The following is a 17,164-nucleotide window of genomic DNA, read 5'->3' as shown; positions in this document are numbered from 1 at the left end:
ACCTCCAATCAGAAAAAGATCCTCCACTGCTACCCTCTGTCTTCCATGGCCAAGCCAGTTCTGTACTCATCTAGCTAGTTCACCTTTGATCCTGTGAGATTTAACCTTTTGCACCAGCCTGCCATGAGGGACCTTGTCAAATGCTTTACTAAAATCCATGTAGACGACATCCACGGCCCTTCCCTCGTCAATCATTTTGTCACCTCCTCAAAAAACTCAACCAAACTTGTGAGGCATGACCTCCCTCATACAAAACCATGCTGTCTATCGCTAATGAGACTATTCAGTTCTAAATGTGTATAGATCCTATCTCTAAGAATCTTCTCCAACAATTTCCCTACCACGGACGTCAAGCTCACTGGCCTATAATTACCTGGGTCATCCTTGCTACCCTTCTTAAATAACGGGACCACATTTGCTGTCCTTCAATCCTCTGGGACTTCACCTGTGTCCAATGAAGAAACAAAGATTTCTGTTAGAGGCCCAACAATTTCATCTCTTGTCTCTCTCAGTAATCTAGGACAGATGCCATCTGGCCCTGGGGATTTGTCTACCTTAATGCTTCCTAAAACACCTAACACTTCCTCCCTTGTAATTGCGATTTGTTCTAACGGGTCTACACATCCCTCTGAGACACTACCAATCAACGTGTCCCTCTCCTTTGTGAATACTGATTCAAAGTATTCACTTAGGATCTTACCTACTTCCTTGGGTTCTAAGCATAATTCCCCTCCTTTGTTCTTGAGAAGTCCAATTCTTTCGCTGACAACCCTCTTGTTCCTAATGTATGTATAAAATGCCTTGGGATTCTCCTTAATCCTGTCTGCCAAGGACATTTTGTGATCTCTTTTTGCCCTTCTACCTCCCTGTTTGAGTTTATTTCTACTTTCGCTGTATTCCTCAGTGCTTCATCTGTTTTTAGCTGCCTGGACCTTATGTATGTGGTGAACCATTGTTGGTTACCACCAGGTAGTGCTGAGCCATGGTTTGGCCAGCACTATGAGTCTGTAGATATGTTACTGTTGGGGTTAGGGTTGGGCTGTTCTACCTGTTAATATAGTCCTATGGTACACCCCAGTTGGCTCCGCCTTCTGGGAGAGGTATAAAGGTCACTGCTCTGCCTGGTGACCCTTTAGTCTGGGATTGTATATTGTATATAGTAGCTCCGTTATTGTTGGCAATAAAAGCCTTTATTTCCCGGGTACATCCAGCCTCCCGTGTGATTTATCGCGCATCAATGTATGCCTCTTTTTTCTTTTTGATTAGACCCACAATTTCACTGGTTATCCACGGCCCTCGAATCCTACCTTTCCTGTCCTTCCTTTATACAGGCACATGCCTGTCCTGCACTCCTATCAACTGCTCCTTAAAAGACTCCCACATGCCAGATATGGATTTACCCTCAAACAGCCTCTCCCAATCAACAGCCACCAAATCCTGCCTAATCCGGCTGTTGTTAGCCTTCCCCCAATTCAGCACCTTACCCATAGGACAACACTCATCCTTTTCCATGACTATCCGAAAGTTTACAGAATTGTGGTCACTGTTCGCCACATGTTCCCCCACTGAAACTTTGATGACCTGACCGGGCTCATTCTCCAGTACTAGGTCCAGTGTAGCCCCCTCTCTATTTGGACTATCAACATATTGTTCCAAAGAACCTTCCTGGACACATTTTACAAATTCCTCCCCGTCCGGACCCCCAGCCCGAAGGGATTTCCAGTCTATATGAGGGAAATTAAAATCTCCCACTACAACAACCCTATTTTTTCTGCACCTGTCCAGAATCTCCTTACATATCCGTTCCTCAACTTCCCGTGGGCTGTTGGGAGGCCTGTAGTATACCCCCAGCATAGTGACTGTGCCCTTCCTGTTTGAGCTCTACCCACAGCGTCTCGTTACATGATCCTTCCAAATTGTCCACCCTCTGTACCGCTGTAATATGCTCCCTAACCAGTATTGCCACTCCCCCACCTCTTCTAGCCCCTCCTCTGTCTCGCCTAAAACACTTATACCCCGGAATATTCAGCTGCCAGTCCTGTCCTTCTTTTAACCAAGTCTCCGTCACTGCAACCACATCCAAGTTCCGCGCAAGCTTTAAGGCTCTAAGTTCATCTGTCTTGCCCGTGACGCTCCTCGCATTGAAGCAGATACATTCCAGACCTCCAGGCCCACTGAGTTCATCCTCCCCCAGATTCCAGCCAAAGTTCCATTCATTTTCCGAATCCTAGCTCCAAGCGAAGCTGTCTTGTCTGTCTGTGGTACAGCTGGAGACTAGAGTGTTGGAGGGAACAGCAGCGGAGCACAGAGCTGCCCATGGCTGATAACGGCGAAGCAATGTCCATACATAGGAACTGGGTCAAAGTCCATATACATCAGCAATTAATTAATGCCGGTGAACAGAAAAGCAGACTGAGGGGGTATGATCTACATTTTCAATTAATAAAGAAACCATCACGCTTTGGACACCCTTTGAAAGCTATAAAACAATTGCGACATTTATCGCACTCTTGGCTGCAACCCGAAAGCTCTTCTCTGAATGTCAAATTCAACATTATGAAGCAGGATATGAGGGAAATTTACACTCATAATACATTCAATGGTAAAACGCTGCAACCTTTCGATTTGCCTGGTCATTTTTCAAACTTCATTAGATGCCGAGGACTTGGTGGAACACTTGAAGGCTGTAATAAAACATGAATATATGTCGGAATAAATAGAACAAATTCTCACCAGTTGTTGACCGAGGACACCCCAGCCTGCGTACAGCAATTCTGCCTCCCGAACCTCAGGTGGATTCAAGGTTAGATGCTCCCTGCATCAAGAAGGAAATAGGTCAGTAAGGTCAGATTTCTATCACTTATTTACGCCAGTCAGAAAGTTCCTCCCCCCTTGTCTTGTGACAGCAAACATCAATCACAGGCCCCTGGAGAGGGTTAAGGAATATTCATTAGCAAGCATTACAAAATCCCCTTACACTGTGATTGACAGTAAGAAGTCTCACAACACCGGGTTAAAGTCCAACAGGTTTATTTGGAATCACGAGCTTTCGGAGCGCTGCCTCTTCATCAGGTGAGTGGAGGTTAGTTCACAAGTACGGCATATAGAGGCAAAGACACAATTGCAAGATAACTACAGATTGGAATGTGAAGAATGGTTGGATGCGAGTCTTTGCAGGAAATCAAGTCTTTACAGGTACTAGCAGCTTGCGTTTGATTGATGAATCATGTATAGCAAGAGAAAAAAGATTTGGATCAAAATTAAATTGTCTTTCATGCTTCTGGTTTTCCATGAGGAGTTGACTTGGCTACATCGTCATAGAATCATAGAATCCCTACAGTGCAGAAGGAGGCCATTTGGCCCATCGAGCCCTGCACCATCAACAATCCCACCCAGACCCTATCCCCACACATTTATCCCACTAGTCCCCCTGACAATAAGGGGCAATTTAGCATGACCAATCCACCGAACCTGCACATCTCTGGGGCACGGGAGGAAACCGGAGCACCCGGAGGAAACCCACGCAGACACGGGGAAAACGTGTAAACTCCACACAGACATTGAACTGAAGCTGGAATTAAACCCGGGTCCCTCGCGCTATGAGGCAGCAGTGCTGACCATGGTCTTGAAAGAAATACAGTCGCATCTTTGTTGTCCGGCGCATGCTCGGGGAATGGATGGTGCCGGTTAGTCAGAAGTGGCAGTTAACAAGGGGTGACGTGACTCCGGAAGCCAGACAAGGTTCTGCTCTGCCTTTGAGGGGGAGAGGAGATGGGGTAGGGGGGAAGCAGCCGGGCATTCAAGGGCCCCAGCGTTGCAGGCTCCACACAAAAAACAGCACGACTGAAGACTAAACTGACACAACCTACACCACAACCTACAGGCCAGCTTTTAACAGAGAGTGAGCTGTCAGTTGCACTGTTAGTTGCTCCGAGCGGTACATCTTTGTTCCAGCATAGTAACCACAACTGACCCAATAGTTCAATAATTCCAATGTAAAACCTAAGAACAACTCCTGCAAATTTACAAACTACTACTCTTGTTTTTTTTTAAAGAATGCATTGTCTGAGCAGAAAGTGGTCAGCTTTTTGAAAACAAATCTTTAGCTATCAGAAATTCTGTTTGCCAGAGAATTCTGGTTGGTTGTGCCGGGTAGCACAAAATTTACTAGTTTAAATTACAACAATAGGATTTAGCATCTCTGAACTGGGAGTAAATGATACTTTGGATGTTAGTCCCCAACAAATGCCGAACATAGAATCCCTACATGCAGAAGGAGGCCATTCAGCCCATTGAACTTGCGCTGACCACGATCCCACCCATACCTTATCCATGTCACCTCCCACGGATTTATCCTGCATAAGGGGCAATTTAGCACGGCCAATGCACCTAACCCGCACATCTTTGGACTGTGGGAGGAAACCGGAGCACCCGGAGGAAACCCACGCAAACACGGGATGAATGTGCAAACTCCACAGAGTCACCCAGAACTCGGGTCCTTGGCACTGTGAGGCAGCAGTGCGAACCACCGTGCCACCCAATATTTACTCGGTAATCTGCCATGGTGTTGTGGGCGGGGTGCCCAAAACCAAAGGAAGCTTCCAGGTGAGACGGGGTTAGAGGGCAAGGGTTAACTGTGCCAAGGAGTTGATACAGTGCATCCTGTACATTATGTATCTTGTAGCCACACTGCAGCATTGATAGAGAGGGTGGGGATTCAATTCAGAGGCAGGGGCATCGATCAGGCAAACTATACCCTGTTCGGGGTGCCACGCTCTTTGAGTCTTGCTGCAACTTCACCCACCTAGGCGAGTGAGGAATATTTCGTCAGAGTCCAGAGCTCAGGCAGGGGAGAGAGGCTCTGGAAAGTAGGGAGGTGGGCTACAGTGTTGATACTGTGGGTACATTAAGCTTCAGGTCAATGATAACACCCAAGATGTGAATGGTGGGAGAGTTGGTGATGGGGAGGCTGTTGAAGATCAAGCTGGGATAGCTAGTCTTTCTCTTGTTTCAATCCCGATGAGCTATTACCTATGTACCGTAAATTTTACCCGTCACTTGTCAACCCAAAACTGGATATTATCCAGGTTCAGCAGTTTTCTGGCACAGATTGCTTCTTCATTATTCTGAGCTGTGGAAAGGAGAAGGAGGCCATTCGGCCCATCGAGTCTGCACCGACAACAATCCCTCCCAGACCCTATCCCAACAAGCCCATGCATATACCCGAGCTAGTCCCCCGACACTAAGGGGCAATTTAGCATGGCCAATGCACCTAACCCGCACATCCTTTGGACTGTGGGAGGAAGCCAGAGCACCCGGAGGAAACCCACGCAGACACAGGGAGAACATGCAAACTCCACACAGACAATACCTGGAGATCGGAATTGAACCCGGGTCCCCGGTGCTGTGAGCCAGCAGTGCTAACCACTGTGTCACCGTGCCTGCCCAGTGTAGGAAGTGTAAAAATGGAAATCTTTCTTTTTTATTCGTTTTAAAACATTTGATTCTGTTTCGAACTTCGCTATAAGTGATATCAAGGTTCATTAAGTTTAGGTCTAGAACCTCAGATGATAGTGATATCTCAGCCGGGCATTTCCAGACCGTGATTCAAGTTTTTAAAGTTTATTTATTATTGTCACAAGTAGGCTTACATTAAAGAAGCTACTGTGAAAGTCCCCTGGTCGCCCCACTCCGGCATCTGTTTGGGTACACTGAGGGAGAATTTAACATGGACAATGCTCCTAGTTCATAGATCATGCACATGTTCACTATTTTTAGTTCATCTTCAGTAAACAGAAGCCTTGATTATGTATTTGTCATAAGTATTTGGAGGCTGAAGTCCCTTCACCAAAATCCCTTTATTTACAAACTTTAACAGCAGTACACAGAGTGCTATCAGTCAGCAGTCTACCTCCGGGGGTGTCAGAGGAACTGACACTCCCAGTTAAATACGAGGCAAAGACTCCCTGATTAGCCCATCAATTGGATCCTTAATCAGGGTGTTCATTCTCCGATAGGCCAACCTCAATGGCCTGACTGAAATCATTACAGTATTGAAGTGCTGGAATAGCACATGGCTCCACAACCTTATGACTTAAGAGTCGGGAATGTTAGTAACTGAGCCAGGATGATGTGTAGCTGTAGCTTCATTGATAAGGAGGGTTAGTGGCTTACTGTCACTTGGTTTAATACCTCTTTGTCACCAGCAGGTGGCATGACCGTCTCAATATTGACTTTCACTGAAACACAGCTAACTCTTTCAGCTTGAAATGTCAAACCCATGAACATTGTACCAAGATTCTCCCCATCTCACCCCATCAACTGCTCCAGGTTTCAGTCCTTTGTGAATAAGCCCATGGGTAACTCATAGCATCATAAAGTTTATTTATTAGTGTCACAAGTCGGCTTATATTAACACCGCAATGAAGTTACTGTGAAAATCCCCTAGTCGCCACACTCCGGCACCTGTTCGGGTACACTGAGGGAGAATTTAGCCTGGCCAATGCACCCAACCAGCATGTTTTTCAGACTGGGAGGAAACCAGAGGAAACCCACGCAGAAACTCAGATAGAATAGAAAGATAGAATCTCTACAGTGCAGAAAGACACCATTTGGCCCATTGAGTCTGCACCGACTCTCCGACTGGGCATCCCACCCAGGCCCTATCCCCATAGCCCCATGTGTTTACCCCATTAATCCCCTAACCCACACATCCTGGGACACTAAGGGGCAATTTAGCTCGGCCAATCCACCTAACCTGCACGTCTTTCAGACTGTGAGAGGAAGCCGGAGCACCCGAAGGAAATCCACGCAGACACGGGGAGAATGTGCAAACTCCATGCAGACAGTGACCCAAGCCGGGTCAGCGCACCCACCCAGCGCTGCTCCTTGTCACCAAGTCCAACCTTCATCTCTCCTGCTACTCTGATATCTTCACTTCTTTTGTGCACCCCACCTTCTCCTGCTCCTCTCAGCTCTCCTCCACAATCTTTGTTCTCGAACACATAAATCTTGAGTTTCTCACTGAGATACCTTCCCTCCTTTCTGCTGAGCAACTCCTGATCTTCGGTGATTCAATCTCCATCTCAACTCCATTTGCAACTTCCTTTTTATTCATTTGTGGGACATGATCATCGCTGGCTTTTAAGATAAATTTATTCCCTGTTAACTTGCAACTGTAGTTTCAAAGCCCTAACTGCGGAACTGTTGTGGTTCCATTTGCCTTTGTACTTCGGCAGCTGTTAGTTTGTGTGATCAATCATAGAATCCTACAGTACAGAAGGAGGCCATTCGGCCCATTGAGTCCGTACCGACTACAATCCCACCTAGGCCCTATTCCCACAGCCCCACGCATTTACACTATTAATCCACCTGACATTAAGGTTAATTTAGCATGGCCAATCAACCTAACCCGCACATCTTTGGACTGTGGGAGGAAACCGGAGCACCCGAAGGAAACCCACGCAGAAACGGGGAGGATGTGCAAACCCCACACAGACAGTGACCCGAAGCCGGAATTAGACCCGGATCCTTGGTGCTGTGATGCAGCAGTGCTAACCACTGTGCCACCCTCTCGCCTGCAACTTTAATACCCTTGCTCCCAGCAAGTCACTTACTGCCCTCCTTCTCGATTGATTTCTGGTATGGACCCCACAGCTTCTCTCTCAACTCCAAGGATTGCGGAAGCGAGCGAATCTGGCACACAGCTGGTTTAGCCATCCAGCTCCAGATGTGATGGGAATACATCAATATTATTAGCCTTCGCTCTCCTCTGCGAATGCTGCCTGTGAGCCCCAGATCATGCTGTGACAGCAAAGATGACCACTTTTTACTTCTCTGCTTTAAAGTAAAGTAAGGTTTATTTATGAGTCACAAGTAAGGCTTTCATGAACACTGCAAGTTTACTGTGAAATTCCCCTAGTCGCCACAGTCCGACGCCTGTTCAGGTCAATGCACCTAACCAGCACGTCTTTCAGACTGTGGGAGGAAACCGGAGCACCCGGAGGAAACCCACGCAGACACAAGGAGAACGTGCAAACTCCATACAGACAGTGGCCTAAGCCAGGAATCGAACCAGGGTCCCTGACGCTGTGAGGCAGCAGTGCTAACCATTGTGCCACCGTGCCATGTTCTTGACAGTTTCCTTAAATTCCTCCCTTCACCCGAACCAAATACAGTTTGGAATTCTCCATATGCCCCGCCGCCGCTGCCAGTGAGAACGGAGAATGTGGCGCTCAGCCAAATCTCCATTCACTGCAGCGGGATTGGAGAATCTCAGCCACGGGCATGGTCGGAGGGTGGCAGCCATAATGAACGTGAGGAGCTCCTGTCTTCTTTATCACTAAGGTTGTTCTGCTCCCTCTGTAACATTCCTCCCCTTCTCTCCCCACATCAGGCTTCACCTGCCCCAGCCACCACCCTCTGCTTGTTCTTCTTTGCACATCTTTGGAGTGTGGGAGGAAACCGGAGCACCCGGAGGAAACCCATGCAGGACACAGGAAGAACGTGCAGACTCCACATTTTAGGAATCATGACTGAAATTTAGCGCTCGTGATGCCTCTCCATCCCCCCACCAAAGCGGGATAACACATACGAATCCCATGTTGCTCCCATGAGGAAGGCCCAACCCCCTTTACGTGCCCTGCGACCCTTCAGTCCATCGAAAATCCCAGCCCCGGGAGCTGCCAGCTAATCAAAGACTGGCAGCACTCCATTCCTGGCAGTGGCACTGGGGGCGAAGGCTGCTGCCAGGAATACACTAAAGCCCAGCCTGAAGATTTCCGCAGGATCCCTGGATGCAGGCAAGTGAGGGAGGATGGGGATTGGGGGCCAGGGGTTGCCGGAGGGACGGAGGGCAGCAGGGGTGACAGGGGATCAGAGGCATGGGTAGGGCATTCCCTGGCCCCTTCCCTCCTGACCCTGGCTCCCTTGATGGGGCACTAAGTGCCTGTGAACAAGGGACCCTATACATGGCTGCAGGAACGGTTGGGTGGCCTTCAGGAGGCCTGGGAGAGGCCTGCAAGTCCCACAAAAGCTCAGAGCCATGACTGAATTCCAGTGGATTCAGGGATAATTGGTGTCATTAATGAGTCGAATTGACATGACTGCCACTGGCCCGCAGGATTGCTGGGTCAGGCCTTCCTGTCCCTACCCCCCCAACAACCTATGTGGTGACAGTTTTCCAGATGCCAGGAATCCCATGCGGTTACACCTACCGATTCTCCTATGATGCCCATTTCAAAGGGTTCGATTAAATTCAGCTTCATGAGGGGTCCAGAGAGAGTCGAGAGGGAGACACTGTTCCCATTGGTGTGAGGATTGAGGGCGTGAGGTCACTGATTTAAGGCGGTTGACAGAAGAAGCAATAATGGCGACAGCTGAAGATCTTTTACGTGGCGAGCGGTTCGGGTCTGGACTGCACGATTTGAAAAAATGGTGGAGGCAAATTCAGGAGTTATCAAAGGGGAATTGAATTAATATCTGAAGAGAAGAAAGTCAGAGGGCTACGGGAAAAAGTTCATGGGTGGGATTTTACGGCCTTGCTCGGACGAGACCGGAAATTCCTGCCAGAGGTCAACGGACATTTCTGTTGTCCGCCCCTCACCCGCTCTGATTCTGTGGCGGGCGGGCGGGGCGGTGGATTTCCAGTGCACATGAGGGGCGGAACCCTTGTCAATCCGTCTGAAAAGCCACACAAGAAGACTCGTGTACAGTTGCGGGTTGTATGGCAACAGAAGTGTTGCATCTACATGTGGGTGGCACGGTAGCACAGTGGTTAGCACTGCTGCTTCACAGCTCCAGGGACCTGGGTTCGATTCCCGGCTCAGGTCACTGTCTGTGTGGAGTTTGCACATTCTCCTCGTGTCTGCGTGGGTTTCCTCTGGGTGCTCCGGTTTCCTCCCACAGTTCAAAGATGTGCGGGTTAGGTTGATTGGCCATGCTAAAATTGCCCTTAGTTTCCTGAGATGCGTAAATTAGAGGGATTAGTGAATAAATATGTAGGGATATGGGGGTAGGGCCTGGATGGGATTGTGGTCGGTGCAGACTCGATGGACCAAATGGCCTCTTTCTGTACTGTAGGTTTTCTATGATTCTAATGTCTCTTCAAGCCTAAGATTTAGTGTCTTTGTGACAAAGTAGCTATATGCCTTTAGAGATATACAAGTTTGACTATTTAGCTGGTTGCATTCCAAATGAAGTACTTTTGAAGTGTAGTCAATGTTGTAACATAGGAAATGCAGTAGCTAATTTACCAATAACAAGTTCCCAGAAACATCAATGAAATCAATGATATTTGTTTTAGCTGTTGGTCGAGGGAGAAGTTTTAGCCTATTGGGAGAACTCTCCTACCCTTCTTTGAAGGGTACCATGGGATCATTCACGTCCGCCCAAAAGGGCAGACAGAGCCTCAGTTTAATGTCACAGCTCTCAACACTGCACTGAAGTGTCAGCTGAAATAATACTTTTCAATCTCTGGAGTGAGAGTTGAACCCACAACCTTCTTTTGTTAAGAGTGCGATCACGGAGCCACAGCTGATACTTAAAAGTCATCGGTTCAATCAGATTTTTGGAAATGGAAGACAAAAGGGGCCTACAACACACACACCATCAATCCAAAATACATCCATTTGCCTCCAAACCCTAGCTCCCAGGAGATTTGTCTGCCTAAGGAGCCACCTTCCCCCGAATATGTTTAATCTTAGTTTCTGAAATGAAATACCCTCAAAACATGGCTCTTAGTTTTCCATCACATAAGCTTTGAATCAGAGGGGGACAGAAATGGTAACTTACATCAATAGGAGCGGCACGGTGGCACAGTGGGTTGGCACTGCTTCCTCACAGCACTAGGGGCCTGGGTTCAATTCCTGGCTTGGGTCACTGTCCTTGCGGAATCTGCACGTCCTCCCCGTGTCTGCGTGGGTTTCCTTCCGGTGCTCCGGTTTTTGCCCACAATCCGAAAGACGTGCTGGTAGTGGCCATGCTAAATTCTCCCTCAGTGTACCCGAACAGGCACTGGAGTGTGGCGACTCGGGGATTTTCACAGTAACTTCACTGCAGTGTAGGCAGTGTAAGCCTACTTGTGACACTAATGAATAAACTTTAAACTTGATTTGGTGTATTGTTTTCAATCCTAATTTCTGCCTTGGTTGTGATATGATCCCACATTGCTGAAAGGGAAAGCTGTGTAACACCATCCTCACAATACTCATTCCCTGCCTGTCACTGAAGCTGGCTCAGCACTAACAATAACGCAGAGGTGAGCCCAGGACAGCATGCAATCAGTTGTTTACATGAATGGAAATTTTCTAATCCAATGCATTACTTACCAAGTGTGTAAATTGCACAATGTGTAGTAAGCTGTGAAGGAGTGTCGATGTGTCTGAAAAATAAACAGAGAGACGGATTAATGTATCAATGTGCATTCATTGACAAAGTTCAGACCTCTTCATTCCATACGCTGAGTACAGTATAACAGAGTTAACACAGACAGCAGAAAGGCACATCAGGAGAATTAACAAGTCAAAGCTTTAGTGATCGGTGCCCATTTAATTTGCAGTATTTATTTCTCCCCACTGCAACCCCTTTTCAATCAAACGTAAGAACATAGGAAATAAGAACTAGGAGCAGGAGTCGACCATCTGGCCCCTCGAGCCTGCTCCGCCATTCAATAAGATCATGGCTGATCTTTTTGTGGACTCAGCTCCACTTACCCGCCCGCTCACCATAACCCTTAATTCCTTTACTGTTCAAAAATGTATCTAACCTTGCCTTAAAAACATTCAATGAGGTAGCCTCAACTGTTTCACTGGGCAGGGAATTCCACAGATTCACAACCCTTTGTGTGAAGAAGTTCCTCCTCAACTCAGTCCTAAATCTGCACCCCCTTATTTTGAGGCCATGCCCCCTAGTTTTAATTTCACCCGCCATTGGAAACAACCTCCCTGCTTCTATCTTATCTGTTCGCTTCATAATCTTATATGTTTCTATAAGATCTCCCCTCATTCTTCTGAATTCCAATGAGTATAGCCCCAGTCTACTCAGTCTCTTCTCATAAGCCAACCCGCTCAACTCCAGAATCAACCTAGTGAATCTCCTCTGCACCCCCTCCAGTGCCAGTATATCCTTTCTCAAGTAAGGAGACCAAAACTGTACACAGTACTCCAGATGTGGCCTCACCAGCATCTTATACAGCTGCAACATAATCTCGCTGTTTTTAAACTCCATCCCTCTAGCAATGAAGGACAACATTTTAGAATCAAACCAGAATGTAATTTATTTTCTGGTGTGTCTTCCGAAGTTTTGGCTCCAATGTTTTAGATTGCCAAGTGCAGACTCAGGCTTCCATGATTGTTTTGCAGATGCAGCAGGTAATTAAGAAGGCAAATGGAATTTCGTCCTTCATTGCTAGAGGGATGGAGTTTAAAAACAGCGAGGCTATGTTGCAGCTGGAAAAGGTGCTGCTGAGGCCACACCTGGAGTGCTGTGTACAGTTTTGGTCTCCTTACTTGAGAAAGGATATACTGGCACTGGAGGGGGGCAGAGGAGATTCACTAGGTTGATTCCGGAGTTGAAAGGGTTGGCTGATGAGGAAAGACTGAGTAGACTGGGGCTATACTCATTGGAATTCAGAAGAATGAGGGGAGATCCTGAAGAAACATATAAGATTATGAAGGGAATAGATAAGATAGAAGCAGGGAAGTTATTTCCACTGGCGGGTGAAACTAGAACTAGGGGGCATTGCCTCAAAATAAGGGTGCAGATTTAGGACTGAGTTGAGGAGGAACTTCTTCACACAAAGGGTTGTGAATCTGTGGAATTCCCTGCCCAGTGAAGCAGTTGAGGCTACCTCATTGGATGTTTTGAAGGCAAGGATAGATAAATGTTTGAACAGTAAAGGAATTAAGGGTTATGGTGAGCGGGCGGGTAAGTGGAGCTGAGTCCACAAAAAGATCAGCCATGATCTTATTGAATGTCAGACCAGGCTCAAGAGGCCAGATGGCCTACTCCTGCTCCTAGTTCTTATGTTTGTATATTCTTATGATCTAGCCTGTGCCAGATGGAGCAAATTGAGTCGGCAAGGTTACATAACATAAATGAATAAGAAAGTCCATTGAGTCCATCCTGCCTCAGCATCCTACGGTGCCCTCAGCACACTGCCTACCCGCTTCTTCAATGGTTGGCACACAGAAGGTCCACATTACACATTGATGCCTTTGTCTGAATAACTTGCTGTTTGGTATACAACTCTCTAAAATGGAAAAGACTGGGAGGACTGAGAGAAGTGTTTATGGTTACTAAAGCGTTTGATAAATTAACTATAGGGATTACATTTCCCCTTTTGTGGGAGGGGAGATGAATTTGTCACTAATAAATTCAATAAAGTTTATTTATTGGTGTCACAAGTGGGCATGCATTAACACTGCAATGAAGTTACCCAGGTCCCTGGTGCTGTGAGACAGCAGTGCTGACTACTGTGTCACCATGTCGCCACACCATGTGTGGTTGACCAGGAGACTCTCCCACCTACCATAGACATATTGGAAAAATTTACAGATTGATAGTCAATCTGTGGCCCCATTATGTATGCACCTTCCCTTGTCATCAGGTGCTGGAGTCATAGAGCTTTTACAGCACAGAAAGAGGCCCTTCAGCCCACTGTGTCTTCTCTGGCCACCAAACCTATCTATTCTAATCCCATTTTCCAGCGCTTGGGCCGCAGCTTTGTATGCTATGGCGTTTCAAGTGCTCATCTAAATGCTTCTTAAATGTTGTGAGGGTTCCTGCCTCTACCACCCTTTCAGCCAGTGGGTTCCAGGTTCCCACCACCCTCGAGGTGAAAACGTTTTTTCTCAAATCCCCTCTAAATCTCCTGCCCCTGACCTTAAGTCTATGCCTCCTGGTTACTGACGCCTCTACTAAGGGGAAAAGTCCCTTCCTATCTACCCTATCTATGTTCCTCATTATTTTGTACATCTCGATCAGGCTCCCCTTTAGCCTTCTCTGCTCTAAGGAGAACAACCCCAGCCTCTCTTCATAGCTCCAGGCTAGGCAATATTTGAATCCCCTCTCCACCCTTCCAAGTGCAATCATATCCTTCCTCTGGTGTGGAGACCAGAACTCCTAATTCAGAAGGAGGCTGTATGTCTATGGGGTATCGCTTTAAATTGGAACAACAAAGATAGCTAGCTGTTAAGATATATACTGTGTCATGTTTAAGTCTTGTAACTGGTAAAAGTTATGCTAATTTGTTATATTCTAACTGTGTTCTTAAATAAACTTTCTTTGATTGAAGCTTCCTAGTGGGTCACTTGAATCACATCTAGGGTGAAATACCTTATGTTCACCCTAATGCCAAAATCAAATGTAAAAATCAGGATCTAGGCTAACCTCACAAAACACTTTGGAGTTTCTGGCCTGGGTCTTAACAGTAGTTTCATGGTCATCATTACTGAGTCTACCTTGTGTTGTGTATGTGGTGTCTGTCTCTTTAAGACAGTACAGCACAAGAGGGCAACCTGACTTGAGGGACCAATGGAACTGAGCGTGAGTGATCACACCAGAGAGAGGGAGTTCTCCCTCAGGGAGTTTCACTACTAAAATCATGTAGTAAGTGTGTAAGAACTGGGACTCTGCCCTAGGCAGCATCATGCTGCAAAACCCTCCTACGCCATAATCCCTCCTTATCCATTATAACCTTCCTTGCTCCTAGCAGAGCCTAATGAGCATGGTGGTGCAGTGGTTAGGACTGCTGTCTCACAGCGCCAAGGTCCCAGGTTCAATTCCGGACTCGGGTCACTGTGCGGAGTCTACATGTCCTCCCCGTGTCTGCGTGGGTTTTCTTCGGGTGCTCCCATTTCCTCCCACACTCCAAATATGTGCGGGTTTGGTTGATTGGCCATGCTAAATTGACCCTAGTGTCAGGGGGGTTAGCAGGGTAAATACGATGGGCTACGGGGATAAGGCCTGGGTGGGATTGTGGTCGGTACAGAATTGATGGGCTGAATGGCCTCCTCCTGCACTGTGGGGATCTATGAAATCTATCGGCAATGCCTTAACAGCCACAATACGACACCTTGCGTTCCAGATTTTAATTAATTAAAGTTAATTTCCACAAGCTGCCATGGTGGGATTTGTGTCCCCAGAGCATTGGACTGGGCCTCCGGATTACCAGTCCAGTCACATGACCACGACGCCACCATCTTCCCGCAAATAATGTGCGGTTGAAGTCAACCTACATCACTGTCGGTTTCATTAGATTCTTCAGGAGGAGGAGGAACCCTTCCTTCCTCTCCATCCCAAATGTGCCATGTGGTAAATTATTCAAAATTACCATTAACGAAAAGACAAGCGAACCATCTGGAGCTCCTTATGTTACAGCCGATAGGATCAGTAAACATAGCAATCAGGGTGTCACCATCTATTGAGGTCTGCTGGCAGAAACATACCACGTCATTCTGCAAACATGTGGCACGCAAGGCTGGCAAGTGCCTAAAGATGTCACCCTGGGGTCCACAGTTAATGGTTAATTTGAGAATAGCTTCTATTCAACACTTTGGTCACATCAACACTGGGCGTGAATTCCAGCCGGTCTCATTGAAAATTAATGCAGGCTTTTAGGAATTGATGGTTGAAATTAGAAGCAATGTGCAGGGATACGGGGAAAAGGCAGGGGAATGGAACTAAGTCATGATGCTCATTCAGAGAGCCAGTGCAGACATGATGGGCCAAACGGCCTCCTTCAGCACCGTAACAATCTTGTCATTCTGTGAAAAGGAACTGGGAGGATAAAAAGGAATAAAGTTTATCAGCGATTGTTCATTTATGAGTGGCACCGTTGCTGTAGCTTGGAAGTACAGTTTATTTTATTAGTGTCATGAGTCGGCTTAAATTAACACGGCGATGAAGTTACTGTGAAAATCCCCTAGTCACCACACTCCAGCGCCTGTTCGGGTACACTGAGGGAGAATTTAGCACCGAACCAGCATGTCTTTCAGACTGCGGGAGGAAAACCGGAGCACCCGGAGGAAACCCACGCAGAACGTGGGGAAAATGTGCAGACTGCACACAGACAGTGACCCAAACCAGGAATTGAACCCGGGTCCCTGGCGCTGTGAGGCAGCAGTGCTAACCACTGTGCCGCCCCAGTTGAGACAGTCGGGACAGTGTTGACAGTCGTGACGAAAAATCACCTATTCTATTCTATCTTATGACGAAATGTTAACTGGGTTTCTTTCCTCACAGATGCTGCCTGACCTCCTGTGTACTCACAGTGTTTTCGACTTTATTTCAAATTTCCAGCATTTGCAGTGTTTTGCTCTTGTGAAGGATTTGACAGGATTGACACAAACTAACTTCTCTCTGTAAGCCCAGGACAAGAGAACGTAAGTGTAAAATGAGAACTAACCCTTTCAGGACTGATGTCAGGTAACACTTACTCATGCACATTGGGCGGCAGAAATCTGCAACTCCACCTCAAAATCCTGTTGAGGATAGGTCAATAGAAAAATTCAAAATCAAACTTGATTGGCGCACAAGGGTATTAAGAGTGGATTGGAGGAAGCGATTGGGGAGGCAATGGCCGAGTGGTATTATCGCTCGATTATTAATCCAGAAACTCAGCTAACGTTCTAGGGGCCCAGGTTCGAATCCCGCCACGTCAGATGGTGGAATTTGAATTCAACAAGAAATAATCTGGATTTAAGAATCTACTGATGACCATGAAACCATTGTCGATTGTTGGAAAAATCCATCTGACTCGCTGATGTCCTTTAGGGAAGGAAATCTGCCGTCCTTACCAGGTCTGGCCTACATGTGACTCCAGAGCGACAGCAATATGGTTGACTCTCAACTGCCCTCGGGCAACTAGGGATGGGCAATAAATGCTGGCCAGCCAGTGACACCCATGTCCCATGAGTGAATAAAACAAAAGTTATAGAACCAAAGTGGCGAAACTAAGTTAAAATACAGATGAGTGATAATCTACTAAATGGTGGGAAAGCTCAAGGAGCTGAATGACCCACACCTGTTCCAGACTACCTCAGAGTGAGAACTTGCACCGAAAGCCAGTTTATGATGTTTTAATCATAGAATTCCTACAGTGCAAAAGGACACCATTCGGCCCATCGAGCCTGCGCCATCAACAATCCCACCCAGGCTCCATCCC

General features: G+C 47.0%; 1 protein-coding gene across 1 annotated transcript in view; it reads right to left on the bottom strand.

Annotated features, from left to right (window-relative positions):
* The window catches only part of dpp6a (dipeptidyl-peptidase 6a), a 343,110-nt gene that overhangs the window by 225,309 nt on the left and 100,637 nt on the right, over window positions 1-17,164 (bottom strand). Inside the window, exons 3-4 of the mRNA XM_078232219.1 lie at window positions 11,328-11,380; window positions 2,734-2,815 (exon numbers count right to left, since the gene is read on the bottom strand). Of these exons, the coding sequence (XP_078088345.1) occupies window positions 2,734-2,815; window positions 11,328-11,380 (135 nt within the window). The remainder of the gene's footprint in view (window positions 1-2,733; window positions 2,816-11,327; window positions 11,381-17,164) is intronic.

This window comes from Mustelus asterias, chromosome 2, assembly GCF_964213995.1.
Source record: "Mustelus asterias chromosome 2, sMusAst1.hap1.1, whole genome shotgun sequence".
NCBI lineage: Eukaryota > Metazoa > Chordata > Chondrichthyes > Carcharhiniformes > Triakidae > Mustelus > Mustelus asterias.
Note: the sequence above shows the minus strand (reverse complement) of the source record. Positions and strands in the feature narration are given on the sequence as shown.